This window comes from Phaseolus vulgaris, chromosome 4, assembly GCF_000499845.2.
Source record: "Phaseolus vulgaris cultivar G19833 chromosome 4, P. vulgaris v2.0, whole genome shotgun sequence".
NCBI classification, from domain to species: Eukaryota; Viridiplantae; Streptophyta; class Magnoliopsida; order Fabales; family Fabaceae; genus Phaseolus; species Phaseolus vulgaris.
The window spans coordinates 782,381-806,509 of record NC_023756.2 but is presented as its reverse complement, the minus strand read 5'-3'; the positions used below and the strand labels follow the sequence as shown (position 1 = coordinate 806,509).

The 24,129-nt window shown below is 33.9% G+C and overlaps 1 protein-coding gene and 1 long non-coding RNA gene across 4 annotated transcripts; one reads left to right on the top strand and one right to left on the bottom strand.

The window, feature by feature from the left end:
* The first annotated feature begins 5,265 nt into the window (after positions 1–5,265).
* LOC137836696 (putative disease resistance RPP13-like protein 1) lies at positions 5,266–9,794 on the top strand. Its single transcript, XM_068645386.1, has 2 exons — positions 5,266–8,645; positions 9,523–9,794. The coding sequence occupies exon 1, from the start codon at positions 5,360–5,362 to the stop codon at positions 8,606–8,608; it is 3,249 nt and encodes a 1,082-aa protein (XP_068501487.1). The 5' UTR covers positions 5,266–5,359; the 3' UTR covers positions 8,609–8,645; positions 9,523–9,794.
* Positions 9,795–18,558: 8,764 nt separating this feature from the next.
* On the bottom strand, positions 18,559–21,752 carry LOC137836677 (uncharacterized). 3 transcript variants are annotated; one of them, XR_011085329.1, is made up of 3 exons: positions 21,480–21,752; positions 19,045–19,122; positions 18,559–18,937 (listed from the first exon to the last, which is right to left on the bottom strand). It is a non-coding gene; the product is annotated as an uncharacterized lncRNA (long non-coding RNA). The 3 variants fall into 3 exon arrangements; XR_011085328.1 differs by lacking the exon at positions 21,480–21,752 and adding an exon at positions 19,668–21,473; XR_011085327.1 differs by lacking the exon at positions 21,480–21,752 and having other exon boundaries at positions 19,045–19,657.
* Between the last annotated feature and the right edge of the window lie 2,377 nt (positions 21,753–24,129).

Here is a 24,129-nt window from a genome sequence, read left to right as displayed (position 1 = left end):
CATTATACCTATGTGGTCTATGCTTTTACCTGCCTTTAAAAAGATTAACATTCTCTGAATTCATAACAAATGAAGAAATTGAGGATTTTAATTCTAGCTAAGGAAGTATTTTGAAGAGCTTATTGGAAGTGTATTTGAGCTTATGACTAGTATAATCTCTATTATTTCAATAAGCTTCTTAGATAACCTTTTCCCAAAAAACTCCTTTTATTTAGCTTATTCCTTTAAGTTTAATGATCAAATTTAGAGAACAAATTCTAATTGATAATAACTTAAAGTTGTTTTCATGAACACATACTTAAGCTACCTTTTCCACACTCGTGTATTTGTTTCTGTGTTATTTAACATGTGGTCCTAAAATGTGAAAAGGACTAGGTGGATTATGTTAAATTATGGAGAAATTGAATTATAGATAATCAACCAAAATGGGAAACTCCTACATATGCAGCACTGAATTTATTATGCAGACACTGTTTAGGACACTGAAAATTGTGAAGTGCAGAAGTTATTGGTAAAGTAATCAGTACAGAATATAACCCTTAGAAGTGGCTGTTGTACTCCATATTTTTCATAACTGTTTCTCTTTTATTTTCTTCTTTTCTTTGATAAAACCTTTCTCTGGAATAAAATTTTAAAGATTCTCAACAGCAACGAGGGCCATAATATGCTTATCCTATCTCCAATCCAATGTTGTTAAAAATATTTTCTTCTTTTGATGAAAGAAACATGTTTGCAACCATTTTACCTTCTTTTGATTAACTTTAACATTAAGGCTTCGGCATTTCCCAGCATGTAGGACTGAAAATTTATTATGCTAATGTATCGATGATGTGTTGACTTATCTTTTGTTAGGTTTCGATTTTAACTTAATGATTTAATTGGAAGATAAGAAGCTTTACTACTAATCAATTATTCATACTATCTTTTTTTACAGTATCCTTTTCTATATCTGGAGGGAGTAGAAGAGACCTTTTTAGAGATCTTACTCTTAATTAACCTCATTGGCATTGATGTTTCTCCTCTGCAATCAGTGGATGTGTGTATCATAAACTAATAACTAATTAGGTTGTAATGACTAACTATATAAAGATAACCTTTGCAACACTTGTACCAAATGAAGTCCGTATAAATTTAACCAAATTCACTACTTGCTTACTCTTAACACATCTGAGTGTGAGTAAATCTCTGTTTTTTGAATTTGGTTCTCTTGAATGTTTATTACATATAAGATTAGAACCTTTAATTTCTGCTATCAGGCTTTGATGGGATGTTGGGAAAATTTCCATATTGCTTGTCTCAAGTCTTAATGTGAAATGCTTTTAAGCTGAAATCTAACATGGTACAAGATTCCATAGCTCATTTGTGTTTAGTTACAACAAACTGAGACAATTTGAGCTTTGAAATTTTCTTAAAACAGGATCCAATGAGCAAGGCCATACATCCATCCAAGTAACAACAACAAGAACCGTTTGTACCAAATTGTTTCAGCAAAAAGTTTAAAACGAAGAAAAACCAAGAGAACCTGAAACTTAGACGATATGAGATAAAGCCACGTAAAACGCAAATATGCAACAACAAAAGCATCAAGAAAAGCTAAATAATACCGAGATCCATTAAACGAATTGTATAGAAAAGGATCCCATATATAAAAAAAACCAAGTTCAAAGGGACAAGAGTAAACAATTTCAGAATCATGAAAAGGAAGTTGATGATGTTTAAAAACACAATAATTTTCACAAAAAACAGAGAATCCAGTACATGGAATTGCACAATCTCATTATTCTAGCCACACTGTTATAGACAGCATGACCAAGGCGAGTATGCATAGCTACAACTTCTGAAAATACCCTAAAATCACGAAACTATATAATTAATTACTAAAAACAAAACCTTGTTTGCATATATAGTATTTTAATCACACTATTACCCATTGAAAACACCACAACATTATTCAAATAATGTTAAAAGATCACTACTCATCCATCTTCCTAAAATAGCTAACTACTCATTTCATCATTATACCATCCCTGCACTTAATCCATTTCAAATCACAAACTTCCATTCACTCCATTTCCAACTCCTACCATGACAGCAGAACTTGTTGGTGGTGCTCTTCAGTTGAAGATGCACTACAAGGGTCTGTGTCACCTCTCCACTCTCACACTCTTTTATTTCCCTTTGTCTGCAACTTCAACACCTCCTAATTCTGCACAATATCTCTCTACCTTTTCTATTACAATCTTCTTTGTTTCAAACACTAATCCTATAATTTTCAATTACTATTTTTCCACACTTTCTTTTACACCATCCCCTTTTATATCTGGAGGTAGTACAACACACTCATAAGTCTCTCCACTTAATATACTACTTTTACAAATAGAAAGAAAGAAAATAGAACAAAACTATTAAACTAAAAATTATATATCTCCCTATTCATTCATAAGTCTCATATTTATAAATTTTTTTTAGCTTGAGCAATAGATTGAGCTAGGAGATTTTTGCTCCTTCCTTCAGTGTCCACTGGGACGTTTTAGTGATGAATTGTGGTCTATTTCACTTTTAACATTGTTGAAAGTACAAGAAAACATGTTATTCAAAAGGACTTAAAGTTGATGATGCTTAAAGAGATAATTATTTTCTGTCTTCAATGTAATATAAATGCAGGGTCTGAGGCTATAAAATTCTGTAATTAGAAGAATTAAAGGAAAAAAACCTAAAAAAGAGGGTGGTCAAGAGTGATACTTCTATTAGTCTTGTTTGCATAGTATTTTAAGCACACTATTATACATAGAACAACATTCACCACAACATTATTCAAATAATTGCAAAGTGCTGCTGCCATAGTAGGAGTGAGTTGGAAATGAAGTGAAATGGATTGAATGCAGGAATGAATGGCAAAGTGATGAGAAGAGTAGTTAGAAAGGATGACTTGACTTTAAAAAGAACATGTTTTTGTTTAATGGGAACTCAACCAATATAAAATGTGAGCTGTTGGATATTCATTCAACGGTTGTGATGAATGAAAGTATGGCAGAAAGAGGAACGTACAATGCAATAATTGTTGACAACTGTAATCAATGAATGTATGTCTGATTATTAGGTGAAATATTAAATGATATCTGGGGATCCTTCTGCAACAGAAAAAGTCTTGCTCTGCACTAAAAGTTTAAAGACTCTGAACAACAACAACAAAGTTACATAAGTGTAAATTTTCTTGTTCACCTAGTATTGTCTTGTATAGTTGGAGATAAAAAGTGATTATTGGGAGCCAACACCTCTCTACAAATCTTGTATATTCAAAGAGTGGATTTAGAGTCTTTTACCCATGAAGATTTTCTTCCACTCCCTCTCACTTTGCTAAATGCATGTGATTGTGCATGTACACTACAAAATATACTTTTACAAGAAGAGGAGATCTATCATATGGAAGAATTTCATTAATTTTTTAATCATACACTTTATATATAGCATAACTTTCTTACATATAAACCAAATACAAAATTTCTATCATGAGATTCAAATATTAACATTATTTTCATTTTAAAAGCAACATTTTATATCTAACTGATAAGAAAATTATTATTTTTATTTAAATAATATATTAAAATTAGAAATACAAAAAAAAACTCCTAAAATTGTTCATCTTTTCTCTGTTTTTGCTCTTTCCGTTTGTTCCTCTTTGGTGCGCGCTCAATGTCTTCCATTATCCCTGAATGAGCCATTTTGGCCTTCTTCTATCTTCTGTGCACCATGGAAACTCAATACTCCACATGATATTCTCCAACATATAGTAACTTCTTCTTTAAATTTGAATACATATGTCAAATACAAAATCTTTTATGGCCTATAGGTGAAAGCATGCTTTGGAGGTGACAACTCATCTTCATGATGAAAAATCTCTCCAAAAGTTCAGGGCTATGGTTAAATGTGAGGATCCTAATGAAAATATGTATTCATTTATTGGAACTTTTCAACATGATGGTTAAGAGATTCTAAGTTGAAAAACACTGATTTTATCTATGGCATATCATTTTCACTCTCACACTCTTTTATTTCCCTTTGTCTGCAACTTGAACACCTGCTAATTCTGCACAATATCTCTCTATCTTTTCTATTACAATCTTCTTTGTTTCAGACACTAATCCTATAATTTTCAATTACTATTTTTCCACACTTTCTTTTACACCATCCCTTTTATATCTGGAGGTAGTACAACACACTCATAAGTCTCCACTTAATATACTACTTTTACAAATAGAAAGAAAGAAAATAGAACAAAACTATTAAACTAAAAATTATATATCTTCCTATTCATTCATAAGTCTCATATTTATAGATTTTTTTAGCTTGAGCACTAGATTGAGCTAGGACATTTTTGCTCCTTCCTTCAGAGATAATTATTCAAAAGCATGTTATTCAAAAGGACTTAAAGTTGATGATGCTTAAAGAGATAATTATTTTCTGTCTTCAATGTAATATAACTGCAGGGTCGGAGGCTATAAAATTCTGTAATTAGAAGAATTAAAGGAAAAAAACCTAAAAAAGAGGGTGGTCAAGAGTGATACTTCTATTAGTCTTGTTTGCATAGTATTTTAAGCACACTATTATACATAGAACAACAAACACCACAACATTATTCAAATAATTGCAAAATTACAGTTACCTTATGAAATAAATGTAGAATAACCAACAAAGTACATCAATTCACGATGGCTCATAAAGATAACAACGTCACTGTATTCTTCTAAAATCACATATCAAAATATCATCCAAATTTAATACGTAACTACAATAATACCAAATCAATGTTAAGTCCCACTCTAAAGTTATTCAATGAAACAATATTAAAATATCTTTTCTGACTAATTTTAAATAAAAGTAAAACTAATTTGAGACCTTTCAAAAATAATAAAAGTATAAATAAAGAGATAAAAATTACTATTGAACCAAATTAAAAAAATTATAAATACAGAGAAAAGAAAGACATAAACGAAATTAAGTGAATAACGAAAGGATGCCAATTAGTACATCAGAAACAGTTAACAATTACTGCTTCACTGGGGCCCACAACCCTCTTTCCATTCGTTCATTCATCACAACCGTTGAATGAATATCCAACAGCTCACATTTTATATTGGTTGAGTTGCCATAAAAGAACAACATGTTCTTAAAGTCAAGTCATCTTTTCTAACTACTCTTTTCATTCATCACTATACCATTCATTCCTCCACTCAATCCATTTCACTTCATTTCCAACGCCTTTCTTCAGGTTGCATTCGATAGGCTCGCTTCTCCTCAAATTGTAGACTTCTTTCGTGGAAGAAAACTTGATGAGAAGCTCCTCCGCAATTTGAAAATCATGCTGCACTCCATCAATGCCCTCGCTGATGATGCTGAACTAAAGCAGTTCACAGATCCACACGTCAAAGCATGGCTTTTTGATGTCAAAGAGGCTGTCTTTGATGCAGAGGATCTGTTGGGTGAAATAGACTATGAACTCACCAGATGCCAAGTCGAAGCTCAATCCCAACCTCAAACCTTTACTTCCAAGGTATCAAATTTCTTCAACTCTACTTCATTTAACAAGAAAATTGAATCAGAGATGAAAGAAGTCCTGCGGAGACTAGAATATCTTGCAAACCAAAAGGATGCTCTTGGTTTGAAAAAGGGTACTTATTATGATGATAATGATAGATCAGGCAGTAGAATGTCACAGAAATTGCCATCATCTTCTTTGGTGGTTGAAAGTGTTATTTATGGGAGAGATGCTGATAAAGATATAATAATTAATTGGCTCACATCTGAAACTGACAATCCTAACCAGCCATCAATACTTTCCATTGTGGGCATGGGTGGGTTGGGTAAGACCACACTCGCCCAGCATGTGTACAGTGACCCAAAGATCGAAGATGCAAAATTTGATGTCAAAGCATGGATCTGTATTTCTGATCATTTTCATGTTTTGACAGTGACAAGAACAATTCTTGAGGCAATCACAAATCAAAAAGATGACAGTGAGAACCTAGAAATGGTTCACAAAAAACTGAAAGAAAAATTGTCAGGAAAGAAATTTCTTCTTGTTTTGGATGATGTTTGGAACGAAAGACCAGCAGAATGGGAAGCCGTGCGAACTCCTCTTAGCTATGGGGCTCCAAGAAGTAGAATTCTTGTCACAACTCGTGGTGAGAAAGTTGCTTCTAGCATGAGGTCTGAAGTGCATCTTCTAAAGCAATTAGGAGAGGATGAATGCTGGAAAGTTTTTGAAAATCATGCATTAAAAGATGGTGATCTTGAATTGAATGATGAGTTAATGAAGGTTGGTAGAAGGATAGTTGAGAAGTGCAAGGGATTACCTCTAGCTCTGAAAACAATTGGATGTCTTTTACGCACAAAGTCATCCATTTCAGATTGGAAGAACATATTGGAAAGTAACATATGGGAGTTACCAAAAGAACACAGTGAAATTATTCCTGCGTTATTTTTGAGCTATCGCTATCTTCCTTCTCATCTTAAAAGGTGTTTTTCTTATTGTGCCTTATTCCCCAAAGATTATCTGTTTGTGAAGGCGGAGTTAATTTTGGTGTGGATGGCCCAAAATTTTCTACAAAGTCCACAACATATTAGACATCCAGAAGAAGTTGGTGAAGAGTACTTCAATGATCTACTGTCAAGGTCTTTCTTTCAACAATCAGGTGGTGGGAGATGTTTCGTCATGCATGACCTTCTGAATGATTTGGCAAAATATGTATGTGTGGATTTCTGTTTCAGGTTGAAATTTGATAAAGGCCGATGTATACCGAAAACAACCCGTCATTTTTCATTTGAATTCCGTGATGTCAAAAGTTTTGATGGTTTAGAGAGTTTAACTAATGCTAAAAGACTTCGTTCATTTCTTCCTATCTCACAATATGGGAGATCTCCATGGGATTTCAAGATTTCGATACATGATTTGTTTTCCAAGATTAAGTTTATCCGCATGTTATCTTTTAGTTGTTGTTCATTCCTTAGAGAGGTCCCGGATTCTATAGGTGATCTTTCACATCTCCATTCGTTAGATCTTTCCTCTACAGAGATACAAAAGCTACCTGACTCGATATGTTTGCTCTATAACTTACTAATACTGAAGTTGAAATTTTGTTCAAAGTTGGAGGAGTTTCCCTTAAATTTGCATAAACTTACCAGATTGCGTTGCCTGGAATTTGAAGGTACAAAAGTGAGAAAGATGCCAATGCATTTTGGAGAATTGAAGAATCTTCAAGAATTGGATAAGTTTATCGTCGATAGAAATAGTGAGGTTAGTACTAAACAACTGGGCGGGTTGGGAGGACTCAATCTTCATGGAAGGCTATCAATCAATGACGTGCAGAATATTTTGAATCCTTTGGACGCATTAGAAGCAAATGTGAAAGATAAACACCTTGTGGAGCTAGAATTAGATTGGAAGTCGAACCAGAGCCCTGATGATCCAAGGAAAGAAAAGGAAGTACTTCAGAATCTACAATCTTCCAATCACTTGAAGCATTTGTTAATCAAGAACTACAGTGGTATAGAATTCCCAAGTTGGGTATTCGATAATTCGTTATCAAATCTGGTGTTTTTACGGTTGGAGAACTGTAAATACTGCCTATGTTTGCCTCCCCTTGGACTTTTGTCATCACTGAAGACCCTTGAGATTACAGGGCTTGATGGAATAGTGAGCATTGGTGCTGAATTTTATGGGAGCAACTCTTCGTTTGCATCCTTGGAGAGTCTGTCATTCGTCAATATGAAGGAATGGGAAGAATGGGAGTGTAAAACTACTTCTTTTCCACGTCTTCGACAGCTTCTTGTGTTTATATGTCCGAAACTGAAAGGTACGAAAGAAGTTGTTAGTGATGAGCTCAGAATTAGCGGAAACAGTATGGACGCATCGCATACTGATGGAGGCACGGACTCTCTTACAATCTTTCCACTACATTTCTTTCCAAAGCTCCGTTCTCTTCAACTGATACACTGCCACCACATAGAAAGAATTTCACAGGAGTACGCTCATAATCATCTCATGGATCTACGTATTGAAGATTGCCGTCGATTTAAATCATTCCTGTTTCCCAAACCCATGCAAATCCTGTTTCCGTCCCTTACCGGGCTGCATATAATGAAGTGTCCAGAAGTTGAGTTGTTCCCAGATGGAGGTTTGCCATTAAATATAAAAAGAATGTCTCTTTCATGTTTAAAACTTATCGCCTCCTTGAGACAGAACTTGGATCCCAACACATGTCTTCAAACCTTGGTTATTGAAAATTTGGAGGTGGAGTGTTTTCCCGATGAAGTTTTGCTGCCACGCTCTCTAACCTCTTTAGAAGTCTATAGTTGTTCAAATCTTAAAAAGATGCACTACAAGGGTCTCTGCCACCTCTCCTCTCTCACACTTTCTGATTGTCCCAGCCTTGAATGCTTACCAGCGGAGGGTCTCCCCAAATCCATCTCTTCTCTTAAAATCTTGATTTGTCCATTGCTGGAGAAGCGTTGTCGGAATCCAGATGGCGAAGACTGGGGAAAGATTGCTCACATCCAAAAACTGGAACTGGATGATTGGTCAGAAGATGAGTCAGAAGTTCAAAATTAGGCGTGCACCTATTTGAATTTGTCTGGCACTTCAACAGGTTCGAATTCTCCACAATATCTTTGTACCTTTTCGATTACCATTTTCTTAGTTGCAAACGGTAACCCTATAATTGCCATTTTTCAAACAAGAGCAGCACATGATATACTTGAACTCAACTACGTTTTTCATGAATCAATTACTCTTATTTTACTCTTATTTTCGTGCAAAATTATTTCAATTTTTATGTTGAAATTAAATTCCAACCGAATGTTTTTCCTAATTTTAGAATACTACGAAAATCGTGAAGGTGGTTTGGCATTTGGCATCCATTCCGAACAGAGTATTTTGTGTTGTTCTTATTTCATGTTACTACAGTTTCTGACAAAAAAATGAACTTAAACTTAATAATAGATCACTGGAACTAAATGATCCAAAAAATGAAGTTTTGAATGGAAACTGCAGTGGACATAAAGGACATTCTGTATCTAAGGAACTTGTAATTGGAATTTAAAAGTATTTTTAAACCACTTTTTTCTTTATTAAAAAGGTCTTCGATATTTCATCAAGATTTTTAGGCATTAAAATAAGTCTTATGGTGTTCAATGAAGACTGAGTTTGATAGGATTTTGGGAAAAGTTCCAAATCTCTGAGTGTATTCAATTCAAGCTGTAGCTAGTCCAACTCCATTGCAGCACATTTGTTTATTTTAACACTTTTTTTATCTAAATATGAAGCTAGCTGTGAATGCAATTAACATTGTGAAGCTTTAGAACTGCACTTTAATTGGAAAAATCTAAACATGCAGCTCTATAAAAAATTTGTATGCTAATGTATTTATGATGGATACACCCATTCTTTCTTGATTTTTAAGTTAATCATTTAAATGGAACAATGTGCTTATGCTTTTGTTTCTTTCTACCTTATTTCTTCCACAGCTCTTCCAAAGTTGGTGTGTAGCACTGTACCATGATATTATACAGAGGAAATAAGTACAAGGGCTTCAAATTGGGTTCTGATGAGGAGTTCCTGTACAACCCTTAATTCTTAGAATGGAGTTTTGTAATGCAAATACTTGAAACATTAATTCTTAGAACATTGTAGATTGGAAAGTGGATTTCTGAACCAAACTCTTTTGTTGAACCTCTTAGTGGGTCTATTTGATTCTAAACTTGTCTTTGAAGGAATAAAATAGAACCCACTTTTCTTATTTGTATGTTACTGTTTCAATTATATTTGTTGTCCATCAATGCTCTCACTCATCATGCAGAGCAAAAGCAGTTCACAATTATTTCCTTTCCTAAAATATGAGAAATTTTGAAATCCATGTGAACACATAACTGCATACACTAGAAAAAAAAATCATGAAATATAAACCAATTTTAAAGACAAAAAATAATTAGGATAAATAAACACATGTATTTAATCTTTTTCTTACTTCTCTTATATTTTCTAACGACCTTGTACACTTTTTTTAATCTTCTTTTTTTCTAATGAATGTTTCTCAATTTGTTTCTAGTGTAGTTCAAAAGTTTCATTTTATGCATGCTTTTGAAAAAAAAAAAAAATCACTTACAAAGAAAATAAATCCTACTTTTATCAACGAATAGATATTACATTTTGCTTTTACATCTACCCTAACCTCTTTTAGGAAAATTTTAGTTAGAAATCTTTCTTTTTAAATTTTTTGCATTATATAATACCTAAAATCTACAATATTTTTACAAGATTTAACATGCCGCGAATTCTCTTAAAAGAGAGGGACACCTTCGGGAACGCGAACAATGGAAATTTGATAAATCCTTTTATGAGGATAGACAAATTGTGACATCTGACATCTATTCATTACTTGGGTGTGATTGACATTTGACATCTATTCTTTACCTCGAGGAGGAATGTTGGGAAATGTTCTTAACAACGTCAACGTAATATGAACTCAAAACAAAATTGCAGAAATTAGGGAAAAATTTCACAAATCTGGAAAGAGGATAGTTTTGGAGTGCAAGAAATTTCAGAATTTTTTTCCCGAAACAGTTTCTCATTGAAATTCTGTGTAAGAATCCCAACAAAATTTGGGACCAAACGCAATAAATTTCAGCTCAAACGGATGAGAATTCAGTTAGAAAAAAAATAAAACAGTTTCACACAGAAACGAATATTCGTAAGATTCGTCCCACAAGATTGACAATAAATTTTTTAAACACAATAAAAAATTATGAAGGTTCGTTTGTGTGTGAAACTGTTTGATTTTTTTCGTGGGTAATACTCATCCGTTTGACCCGAAATTTTTCGCGTTTTGTCCCAAATTCAGAGCAGATTCTTACGTGAAATTTCAGGGAAAAACTATTTCAGGAGAATTTTTCAGAAATTTTGTGCAAATCAAAGGCTATCCTCTACCAAAACTTGTGAAATGTCGCCCAATTTTCTGCAATTTTATTCTGGGTCCGTATTGCGCTGAAAAAATTCACACAAGTACTTTCATATGTTGTTTGCACCCAGGTAAGGAGGCACGTCCATAAACAAATCACAAAAGGAAGATACGGGGAAGAAAAGCCAGGACGTTTTGTTTTCGGAAAACCAGTTTTGTTCACTCTCGGTCTGGGATTACTACGCCTTACTCCTTGGCTATTTTGGTCTGAAATTTTTACCACACGTTCGTCACTGTGTTTATTGAGTTTTGGCTGAGACTTGAGCTCCAGATTCGTCCCAAGAGATTGTCAATAAATTTTTTATTAATCACTGCCTCGGCTGAAAGGAATGTTCGTCTGTGTGTGAAACTGTTTGATTTTTTTCATGGGTGAATACTCATCTGTTTGACCCGAAATTTGTCGCGTTTTGTCCCAAATTCAGTGGAGATTCTTATATGGAATTTCAGGAAAAAACTATTTCGGGAGAATTTTTCAGAAATTTTGTGCAAACCAAAGGCTATCTATCCTCTACAAAAATTGTGAAATTTCGCCCAACTTTCTGCAATTTTATTCTGGGTCCGTATTGCACTGAAAAATTCACACAAGTACTTTCATATGTCGTTTGCACCCAGTTAAGGAGGCACGTCCATAAACAAATCACAGAAGGAAGATACGGGAAAGAAAAGCCAGGACGTTTTCTTTTCAGAAAACCAGTTTTGTTCACCCTCGATCTGGGACTTACTACGCCGTAATCCTTGGGTATTTTTGTCTGAAATTTTTACCAGACGTTCGTCACTGTGTCTATTGAGTTTTGGGTGACACTTGAGCTCCAGATTCGTCCCACAAGATTGGCAATAAATTTTTTATTCATCACTGCCAGGGCTGAAATGAAGGTTCGTTTGTGTGTGAAACTGTTTGATTCTTTTCGTGGGTTATTACTCATCCGTTAGGCCCAAAATTTGTCGCGTTTTGTCCCAAATTCAGTGGAGATTCTGATGTGGAGTTTCAGGAAAAAACTATTTCGGGAGATTGTTTCAGAAATTTTGTGCAAACCAAAGGCTATCATCTACCAAAATTGGTGAAATTTCGCCCAACTTTGTGCAATTTTATTCTCGGTCTGTATTGCGCTGAAAAAATTCACACAAGTACTTTCATTTGTTGTTTGCAACCAGGTAAGGAGGCACGTCCATAAACAAATCACAGAAGCAAGATACAGGGAAGAAAGTCAGCACGTTTTGTTTTCGGAAAACAAGTTTTGTTCACACTCGGTCTGGGACTTACTACGCCTTACTCCTTCGGTATTTTGGTCTGAAATTTTTACCAGACGTTCGTTGCCTTGTCTATTGAGTTTTGGCTGAGACTTGAGCTCCAGATTCGTCCCTCAAGATATGCAATAAATTTTTTATTCACCACTGCTAGAGCTGAACAGAAGCTGCGTTTGTGTGTGAAACTGTTTGATTCTATTTGTGGGTGAATACTCATTCGTTTGACCCAAAATTGGTCGCGTTTTGTCCCAAATTCAACGAATATTTTTACGTGGAATTTCGGGAAAAAACTATTTTGGGAGAATTTTTCAGAAATTTTGTGCAAACCAAAGGCTATCCGCTACCAAAACTGGTGAAATTTCGCCCAACTTTCTGCAATTTTATTCTGGGTCTGTATTGCGCTGAAAAAATTCACACAAGTAATTTCATATGTTGTTTGCACCCAGGTAAGGAGGCACGTCCATAAACAAATCACAGAAGGAAGATACGGGGAAGAAAAGCCAGGACGTTTTGTTTTCGAAAAACCATTTTTGTTCACTCTCGGTCTGGGACTCACTACGCCTTCGTCCTTGGGTATTTTAGTCTGAAATTTTTACCAGACGATCGTCACTGTGTCTATTGAGTTTTGGCTGAGACTTGAGCTTCAAATTCGTCCCACAAGATTTGCTATAAATTTTTAATTCATCACTGCCATGGCTGAAATGAAGGTTCGTTTGTGTGTGAAACTGTTTGATTCTTTTCGCTGGTGAATACTCATCCGTTTGGTCCGAAATTTGTCGCGTTTTGTCCCAAATTCAGTGCCGATTCTTACGTGGAATCTCAGAAAAAAAATATTTCGGGAGAATTTTTCAGAAATTTTGTTCAAAACCAAAGGCTATCCTCTACTAAAACTTGTGAAATTTCGCCCAAATATTCTTCAATTTTATTCTGGGTCCGTATTGCGCTGAAAATATTCCCACAAGTATTTTCATATGATGTTTGCACCCAGGTAAGGAGGCACGTCCATTAACAAATCACAGAAGGAAGATACGGGAAAGAAAAGCCAGGACGCTTTGTTTTCAGAAAACCAGTTTTGTTCACTCTCGGTCTGGGACTTACTACGCCTTTATCCTTGGGTATTTTGGTTTGAAATTTTTACCAGACGTTCGTCACTATGTCTATTGAATTTTGGCTGAGACAGGAGCTCCATATTCGTCCCACAAGATGGCAATAAATATTTTATTCATCACTGCCAGGGCTTAAAGGAAGGTTCGTTTGTGTGTGAAACTGTTTGATTCTTTTTGTGGGTGAATCCACATCCTCTACCAAAATTGGTGAAATTTCGCCCAACTTTGTGCAATTTTATTCTCGGTCTGTATTGCGCTGAAAAAATTCACACAAGTACTTTCATATGTTGTTTGCAACCAGGTAAGGAGGCACGTCCATAAACAAATCACAGAAGATACGGGGAAGAAAAACCATGACGTTTTGTTTCTGGAAAACCAGTTTTGTTCACTCTCGGTCCTGGACTTACTACGCCTTTCTGCTTGGGTATTTTGGTCTGAAATTTTTACCATACGTTCGTCACTGTGTCTATTGAGTTTTGGCTGAGACTTGAGTTCCAGATTCGTCCCACAAGATAGGCAATAAATTTTTTATTCATCACTGCCAGGGCTGAAAGGAAGGTTCGTTTGTGTGTGAAACTGTTTGACTATTTTCGTGGGTGAATACTCATCCGTTTGACCCAAAATTTGTCGCGTTTCGTCCCTAAGTCAGTGGAGATTCTTACGTGGAAGTTCAGGAAAAAACTTTTTTGGGAGAATTTTTCAGAAATTTTGTGCAAACCAAAGGCTATCCTCTACCAAAACTTGTGAAATTTTGCTTAACTTTCTGCAATTTTATTCTGGGTCCGTATTGCGCTGAAAAAATTCACACAAGTGATTTCATATGTTGTTTGCACCCAGGTAAGGAGACACGTCCATAAACAAATCACAAAAGCAAGATACGGGAAAGAAAAGCCAGGACATTTTGTTTTCGGAAAACCAATTTTGTTCACTCTCGGTCTGGGACTTACTACGCCTTACTCCTTGGGTATTTTGGTCTGAAATTTTTACCAGACGTTCGTCACTATGTCTATTGAGTTTTGGCTGAGACTTGAGCTCCAGATTCGTCCCACAAGATTGGCAATAAATTTTTTATTCATAACTTCCAGGGCTGAAAGGAAGGTTCGTTTGTGTGTGAAACTGTTTGATTCTTTTCGCTGGTGAATACTCATCCGTTTGGTCCGAAATTTTTCGCGTTTCGTCCCATATCCAGTGGAGATTCCTACATGGAATTTCAGGAAAAAAGTATTTTGGGAGAATTTTTCAGAAATTTTGTGCAAACCAAAGGCTATCCTCTACCAAAACTTGTGAAATTTCGCCCAACTTTCTGCAATTTTATTCTGGGTCCGTATTGCGCTGAAAAAATTCACACAAGTACTTTCATATGTTGTTTGCACCCAGGTAAGGAGGCACGTCCATTAAAAAATCACAGAAGGAAGATATGGGGAAGAAAAGCCAGGACGTTTTGTTTTCGGAAAACCAGTTTTGTTCACTCTCGGTCTCGGACTTACTACGCCTTACTCCTTGGGTATTTTGGTCTGAAATTTTTGCCAGACATTCGTCACTGTGTCTATTGAGTTTTGGCTGAGACTTGAGTTCCAGATTCGTCCCACAAGATTGGCAATAAATTTTTTATTCATCACTGCCAGGGCTGAAAGGAAGGTTCGTTTGTGTGTGAATCTATTTGAATCTTTTCGTGGGTGAATGCTCATCCGTTTGACCCGAAATTTGTCGCATTTCGTCCCATATTCAGTGGAGATTCCTACGTGGAATTTCAGGAAAAAACTATTTTGGGAGAATTTTTCAGAAATTTTGTGCAAACCAAAGGCTATCCTCCACCAAAACTGGTGAAATTTCGCCCAACTTTCTGCAATTTTATTCTGGGTCCGTACTGCGCTGAAAAAATTCACACAAGTACTTTCATATGTTGTTTGCACCCAGGTAAGGAGGCACGTCAATAAACAAATCACAGAAGGAAGATACGGGGAAGAAAAGCCAGGACGTTTTGTTTCGGAAAACTAGTTTTGTTCACTCTCGGTCTGGGACTTACTACGCCTTACTCCTTGGGTATTTTGGTCTGAAATTTTTACCATACATTCGTCACTGTGTCTATTGAGTTTTGGCTGAGACTTGAGCTCCAGATTCGTCTCACAAGATTGGCAATAAATTTTTTATTCATCAGTGCCATGGCTGAAAGGAAGCTTCGTTTGTGTGTGAAACTGTTTGATTCTTTTCGTGGGTGAATACTCATCCGTTTAACCCGAAATTTGTCGCGTTTTGTCCCAAATTCAGTGGAGATTCTTACGTGGAATTTCAGGAAAAAAACTATTTCGGGAGAATTTTTCAAAAAATTTGTGTAAACTAAAGGCTATCCTCTACCAAAACTTGTGAAATTGCGCTTAACTTTCTGCAATTTTATTCTGGGTCCGTATTGCGCTGAAAAAATTCACACAAGAACTTTCATATGTTGTTTGCGCTCAGGTAAGGAGGCACATCCATAACCAAATCACAAAAGGTGATGAGAATGAAAAATACATGAAGATGACCAAGGATGCTATACTCTAAAGGTATTCTCAACAAGCAGTTACAGAGGCCATCAATAAGAGGAATGGTCAAGGACAACAATAGTTGAAGTTCTTCCTAGTAGTCTTCTTAAAAATATGAGGCCCAAGCCCAACATAAGGTCACACCTTCCATGTGACTCAAGTTTGGCTCCAAATTTGAATTAGATTTAGAGGGAAATTTGAATTTGATTAGCTTTTCATTTCAGCACCTCTAAGGCTATAAATAGAGGTGCTTGCTCTTGTAAAATTCAGATTTGAAAATAGAGTAAAGTTACTATGCTCAATTTGTGAGTGATTGTGAGACTTCTCCTCTTCCTTGTCTTATCTTGTGATGCATTGGGAGCATTCAAGTGGCGGCAAATCTGCAATTATCTTGGAACATTCATCATCCAAGTGGCGTGTCCATTTCCCAAACCAAGCTTCAACCACATAAGTTTCATCTTCCTTCATCTTGTTTCTTCAATTTCAATCGGTAGATTCATTTCTTCTTTCAATTCTGTCCAGTTTTTGCAATTACACATTTCAATTGTTTTTCTATTTGTGTTCTTGTTTTGTTCTTGCTTTCCTTTCAATTTCGCCAAGTGTTTGTGATATTGACATGGCACTCATTGTTTGAATGAGTTTGGCTTCTCTTTTGGATGGCATTATCCTCCATTGAGATGACCTTAAGCCTCCTTATATATTGTGTATCTTGTTTAGTGTCAATCCAGCTCATATCATGTGGTATCTAGAGCTATGGTTGTGCTGAAATTTTTTTTTGAGTTGTTGGACACTTTGATTCTGTTTTAGTGTTACTAATTCTGTTTTTGCTTTATTTTAAGTCTTTTTTGCTATTTTTAATTGGTGAAATTCATTGTGTTTGAGTCATTTTGATTTTAGAATTCATACTTGTTTTGTCTAGTCATGTTTTTCCTACAATGTCATCAATTCCTTGTAGTCCTTTTATTGCTAATTTTGGTTGATTGCTTTTATTTGAGTACAGTTTTGTTTATGAATCTGTTTTTATAATGTCAGCTGAGATGTCAAGTTGCATAATAATATCTAACATGAAAACTTTTACAAAATATATATATATATATATAATATAATTTATATTTGATATTTTAATGTATGTATATATATATAATTAGTGTCCTGCGTTAATATATTTTTTCAGAATATAATTTTATTTTTTAATTTTATTTTCATATTTACAATTTACCTTTCGGTAATTTCTACATGTCCAGATTGTTATCCAACCACAACATATAATAGTAAGCGTGTTAACCAAATATCGTTGTTCCATCCTTCAAAAGAATATCGAGACATTTATTTTAACTCAAAATTAGTTACATAATTTTGAACAGGTAACATTAGTTTAATTATTTATTACTTAATCTTTTATAATTAAAAAATTCTTATTGTATATGGGGATAAAAAAAAAAAATATAATCTTTATTATTGCATTCAAGACTCTAACCCTAATATTATGGAAAGGCTAGAGACGTGAATTATTGATATTGGATAGTAATATATTTTTATGATTTTGGATTGTATTTTCCTATTTAGATTTTATGTTTCAAAAGGAATATGTTGGATTGACTTTTGAGATAATTATTTAGATTTTATTTGAATGTTATTTCTAATTATTATTTAGTGTTTTTTATATGATATTTAGAATTACCATTTATTGATATTATTATTATTATACATATACATATATATTATAGTCATTGTATGCATATTGATTTTAGTTTTCATATTAGAAAATAATAAGAGAAAGAAAAAAAACTAAACTAAAACGTTACCATTTTTAAAAAATGAAGTGAACCCATCAATTTGTAATGGAGTAGGCTGGGTAAGACGAAATTACCCTCTAGGGTTTTAAAATTAAAAATAGATTTTGGTTTTCCTTCTCCTCCATTGTAGTTCCATTGGAGTGCACTGCTCGATGTTCTCATTTTTTCTTTCATCTTGAGTTTTGTGGATCACTATACACTACAAAAAAAATCACTTTTAGCGACCAACAAATTCGGTCGCTAACAGTACTATAATCGGTCGCTAAACAGATTTGCGACCGAAATAGTCACCGAATAAAGATGGAAGCGAAAACCCTAGTCGGAAAGCCTTTAGCGACCGAATTATAAGGTGGTCGCTAATTTGCAACCGATATTTCGGTCGCGAAATCGGTCCCAGAATATTTGGTCACCAAAGTTTAGAAACCAAATTAGCAACTGACATTTCGGTGGCTAAATCGGTCGCAGAAAATTTGGTCACCAAAATTCAGAACCCAAATTAGCGACCAAACTTTTATAAAAAATTAGTGACTAAATCGGTGGCTGAAATAGAGGTGATAGCAACCACCATTTTCGGTCGCTAATGGATCAAAATAATTAATTAAAAAAAAAACTTTTGGTGGCTAATTCGGTGGCTAAATGGAGACCCCTTTAGCGACTGATTTGATTTCGGTGGCTAAATATTTTTCTTAATTACAACGACCGATTCTATTTCGAGCGCTAATTTTGTTTTTGTAAATATAGCCACCAAATCGGTTTCGATGGCTATTTTTATATTTATTGTTCATACCTATTTAAAATGGTATTTTAACCATTTTATACAAAAATTCAAACTTGCTTATACATACTCAAAATTCAATCAAGCTAAATACGAATGAACTTCAAATACATAGTTCAAGAAGGAGTTGTACTCAAATTAAAAGTAAATCGTATTACACAATGAAAAGTATTAAAAACTAGTTAAAAGAGTCAAATCTATTATATAATTAAGCATCCAACTAATCTTCTTCTGAATTATCATCTCCAATGTTGTCTCCTTTATGATGTCCACTGGTAGTTGGATTTGAAGAACTTGATATGGGATTATTCATTTGAATGTGTTGCATGATTTGTTGAATCTTGACTAATAACATATTGTAGGAACTCACACACTCCTTCTCTAAATTCCTCTGTCAGATGTTTGTTTCTGTCCAATCTTTTATACATCCACTTTCTACCTTCGGGGATTTCCATTAATGCAATCTGACTACAACAAATTCCTAATGTATACACTTGTTTTAAGAGAGAGAAAACAGGACACTGAATGGAGAAAGTAAAAAATGGATGCAAATATGAAAGTATTGGGTTGACAGGAAGAGAAGCATACCTTTATTGGTTCACTTTGTAACTGATCTTGGGAGGAGGTTCTATTATTTATATAGAGCTGTTGCTATATTTATTTTTCCTGTAGACAAGAGAGATGAAGAATGTCATATTAAATCAAAAGATCATTAAAATAAGTAAAACTAGCTTCAGCCTAATAATAAAGGTTTAGTCATTCATAGACTAATTCAATCAGAATTTGGTAATTGTTTGTTTCAATGACTAAATTTGATTGATAAATAGCTTATATACTGTATTAGTTTACATGTTAGAGAATTATTGTTTGCATCCTGTGCACATAACAAAACCCAATAGGTTCGATAAACATGCACATGGCTTAAATACAAATCATAATCATAACATGACAGAGAGATTGTTAAAGAATACTGATCATAACTATTTTTGAAACTTTTGCCTGTTGCTTGTTCCTTGACATATGAACACATATAATTTTTCTTAATTTAATTAGTTAACATAATTCTTTGAATAAATGTTTTCTATTTCAGTGTGGTATAGAAGGGTTCTTTTGAATAAAATAGGACACAACAATCTTAAAATCTAATTACTGTTAACTGGGTTAATCATGCTAGTAAAATAATTTACTGATGAATTAATTTTTTTTCTGACCATGGATGTGTGATGTTGGAGATGACAACTTCATAAACCACATTGAGTTTAAAGTGACATTCTACGTGGGCTCTATCTAATAAGAAAAAGAAAAATTAGAAATGGACAAAGCTGCTACATGCATTGGTGAAAGCAAGAAAATTAACAATCTCACTCGTCTTTAGGACACATGCCTAATGCTCACAGGTTCACTGCATGCCCGCTACATCTCTAACATGCAAAAAGGTTCCACTGTCACTACCAAAAAATATCACTTCAACGAAAACAAAAGAATATAAAGGAAAAAGAAAACAAAAGATGGGTGAGACTCAAACATGCCATATTGACAGTATCTGGCACCAACTGCTCCACAAAAGATAATTGGCTTCCTTCAATTGTTTTTATTTAACAAATGACACTATATCTTTTTAGGGAAACAAAGTTGCTCAACTTAGTTTATATGCAAATATAAGAAAAATGATGATCATAATGTATATTCGTTGCATCCACGTAAGTGATTGGGGGCAAAAGTTCACAGCCCTGTTGCCTTTTATCTAAAACTACTCTTATTCTTTTCTAGCTTTCCTACTTTGATTGAAACAATGCAACAAACCAAATAGGGAAAAACAAAGTCTAATAGTAATAATATGACTGTGATCCAACAACTCTGTTCATTGCCATACAAATGGGATTCATATATAAAGATTGATTGGAATTGAACTATATAACGTGGTGTTCTATGACTTACTTAATAATTTCTTCTCCCATACCCTACCAATTTTTCTAACAATCTAAAACATAGACAAGTGAGATTTTGTATGATATAAAACCCATCATGTTAGTGGTAGTGGGGGATCTCAGCCTCAACACATCACCTTTCCCTTCGCATTCTTCAGTATTTTACATTAACTGAATGAAAAACTTCAATGAATAAATATGCATGAAAATTCTTTTTTTGGTTCAATTCCTTAGCAAATTGTGAAGGTAACTCAAAATCACAATTGCATCAGCGTAATTTAAGCATGTTTCCCATTCTTATTGTTATTATAGTATTACAATTGTTATTATAGTATTACAATTTGAACATAGTAAACAACTAATAAACAGGTTTTGCTTTTGTCCACCTTTTACATTTTAGACGTGTAAGTGAGTGCAAAAGAAAGTAACACATCTTTGTTTCATAAATTGCAGTTGCAAGAAAACTTCACATGGGTTAGTACTTAACACTGTATTCCATATTCAACATATATAACAGTAGAATTTCCAATTGCAGCATATCTTGATTATTGTTACTGATTATCAATCACTGAATTCAAAATAAAGTATATAGAGACAAGCCTTCACCAAAGGGTTGTGGTGCTGAAAGCTTTCAGAGTGAGTTCTTTATTCACAATGGGAGGACGGTGATGGATGTAGACATGTTTAATTATTTGGATCCCTGTGTCTTTGAATTTTAGCAGGTAATAGACAAACATTGTTACTATTTTATTTCTGTTACGCAAGATTAAGACATAAATTAACAGAAAGTACTTCTCTTTTATGATGATTAACTAAACTATATCTAGAAAGTGCATGAATGAGTCCATGCTAAATTCTACTTAATGTTATTAATTTTTACTAGGTAGTTCTTCTTTCAGTTTGGATTTTGACTAACCAGTTCAGTCGAGTGAAAAATGTAAACCCGTTTAACATCATTTTAGCGTGAACACAAAAACCAAAGCGTGATTTAACTTAATCTCCCCACTGATACCTTCAATGAATGATACATACTTAGCTATTTGAACAAGCAAAACCACATAAGCATAATTTGGAGGTAGTGTTTCCAGTACTTACCATAAACATCATTTGGGTGAATTCAGGTTGTTGCGAAGTGTTTCCACCTCCGTTCGTCTCCGTTCGAACCTCCGTTCTCCTCCGCTAGCACCTCCGTTCTCCTCCGTTCACCTCCGCTCACCTCCGTCCGCCTCCGTTCGCCTCCACTCGCACCTTCGTTCGCCTCCGCTCACCTCCGCTCTCCTCTGTTCGCACCACGACCACCGCCTGCAGCTTCCTCCGCAGTTCACACCAAGACCAATTTTGGGTATTTGGTGCCCTACAAGCACTGCAACTTCCAAATAATTCTGAAGTTTTAAAAAAAACAAATCCCAAAGTTTTATCTAATTGTCACGTTTTGTTTTTACTGAAACCACCAATTTTTTAATTAAAAAAAAATTAGAAACAAGTGATAAAACTATTATTAGTAAAAAATAATTAATAATTAAAAAATTATTTACAATTTAATTCTGAAAAAAGTTATTTTAAAACTGTTAAAATAACTGTTAAAAAGTTGTTTTATAATTAAAACTGTTATTTATTTTTTTTAAATTAAAGTTATTTTAAAGAGATCATTTTATTTAAATTTAATTATGTAGCGTAATTTATTTATTTTAAAGGTTTAATTTTATTGATAATAATATTTTGTTATCTAATTTTATTTAGAATTTTTATTTGAGCTGATATTTTAAAAACAATATTTAGTAAATTTTATTTAAATTTAAGAAATTACAAATATAATTGACACATATTTTTTAAATAGAAAAAGAAATCAGTGATACAACTAATTATTTTTTAAACGGATGAGTACTCATTAATATTCAAAGTGTGCGATCCTTGTATAATTTTTTAAAATAAAAATGAATTATTATTATTATTATTAATAGTAGTAAAACAAACAATTATACTAACGACCAAAAGAAATTCGGTGGCTAAAAAAAACTATTTGGTGGCTGATTTAGTGGTAAAAATAAACAATTATATCTAGCGACCGAAACCAAATCGGTGGCCAAAACATAAATAAATTTGGTGGCTGATTCAGTGGCAAATATAAACATTTATATTTAGCGACCAAAAGAAAATCGGTGGCTAAAAAGTAAACATATTCGGTGGCTAATTCGGTGACAGAAAAAAACAATAATATTTAGCGACCGAACTAAAATCGGTGGCTAAAAAATAAACATATTTGGTCGCTAATTCGGTCGCAGATATATTTTTCACAATTTATTCGAAATAGCCACCACTTTAGCGACCAATGGTTTTGTCACTATCATGTTCGGTCACGGATTCGGTCGCTAAACTAACTAACATGATTAATAATTTTGTCGGTCGCTATTTGGGTCGCAGATTTGACACTACAGGTATTTGGTGGCTATTTCGGTTGCAAATTGCGACCACTAATTTTCGGTCGCTAAATTCGGTGACTAAATTGTTATTTTCTTGTAGTGATATTTGGTTGGTTATTAGCACTTGTGTGTGATGATTCAGACTGCTTCTTCTTGTACTTCAATATCTTCTTGTACCACTCCTAAAATACCATTTTATTCTTTTTCTGTCCGACATACATGATAATCTGAAAGATGTTTTTGATCCGAAAGTGTTCTTTTTATTCATAAAAACCATAAGTTTTTTTGGATTTGAGATAAACTTATGGATTATGTAATCCAAAAACTAATCACGCATTTAAAAAAAAAAAAAATTGGATTACATAATCGAAAGCTAATCTCATATCTAGAGAAGACTTCCAAATTATGTAAATTGAAAGCTAATCACACATTTGGAAAAAAATACTTCCGAATTATATAATTCAAAAGCTAATCTCATGTATAAAAAAGACTTCTGGATTATGTGATACGAAAGCTAATCACAAAGACTTCCAAATTACATAATCCAGAAGTCAATTACGAATTTAGAAAAACACTTCCAAATTATGTAATTCAGAATATTAAAAACTTATATTTTTGGAATATAAATATTTAAGAGGATGACCCAAAAAAGTATGGAAGTGTATGAAGAAGCAGTCGATGATTCACCGTGTTTTCGAACCCATTTTAGACACATTCCATCATTGTAGAAAGATAAGATCAATTTATTTTAACTTTCGAATTTAGGATTCTGGAAAATATAATCTAGGAATACATTCTAGAATCCTAAATCAAGAAGTTAAAAATCATGCTCCTAATCCTATTCCAGAATTCAAATTCTGGTAATACATTGTAGAATCCAAAATCTGGAAGTAAAAAAACTGAAATGGGTGTCAAAAACCACCAAAGACACTCTAAACCACCAAACACAAGTGCAAATAATGAGAATCACAGCCACCAGAAGTGTGCACACGAATGGAGAAGAAGGAAAGCCAAAACCTAATTTGAATTTTAAAACCATGGAGGGTAATCTCGTATTTTCATTACGGTTATTGGGTGCAGGTCCCAATTCGTATGATGCAAGAAGCAATAGCCTTTTTTTAAACACACTTGATAGGACAATACCCAACCCCTTTTGGACTGCTTCTTCCTGCACTTCCATACCTTCTTGTGTCACCCTCATACCAAATATGAAAATACTTTTTTATCCTTATGTGTCACCCCATACATTATCCAGATGATGTTTTTGAATCTGGAAATGTTCTTTTAGATTTATAAAATCCATAAGTCTTTTTTAGATTTGAGAT

Coding starts and splice junctions, on each gene's coding strand:
- LOC137836696 (XM_068645386.1), top strand. CDS start 5,360: ATGCTGCACTCCATCAATGCCCTCGCTGATGATGCTGAACTAAAGCAG.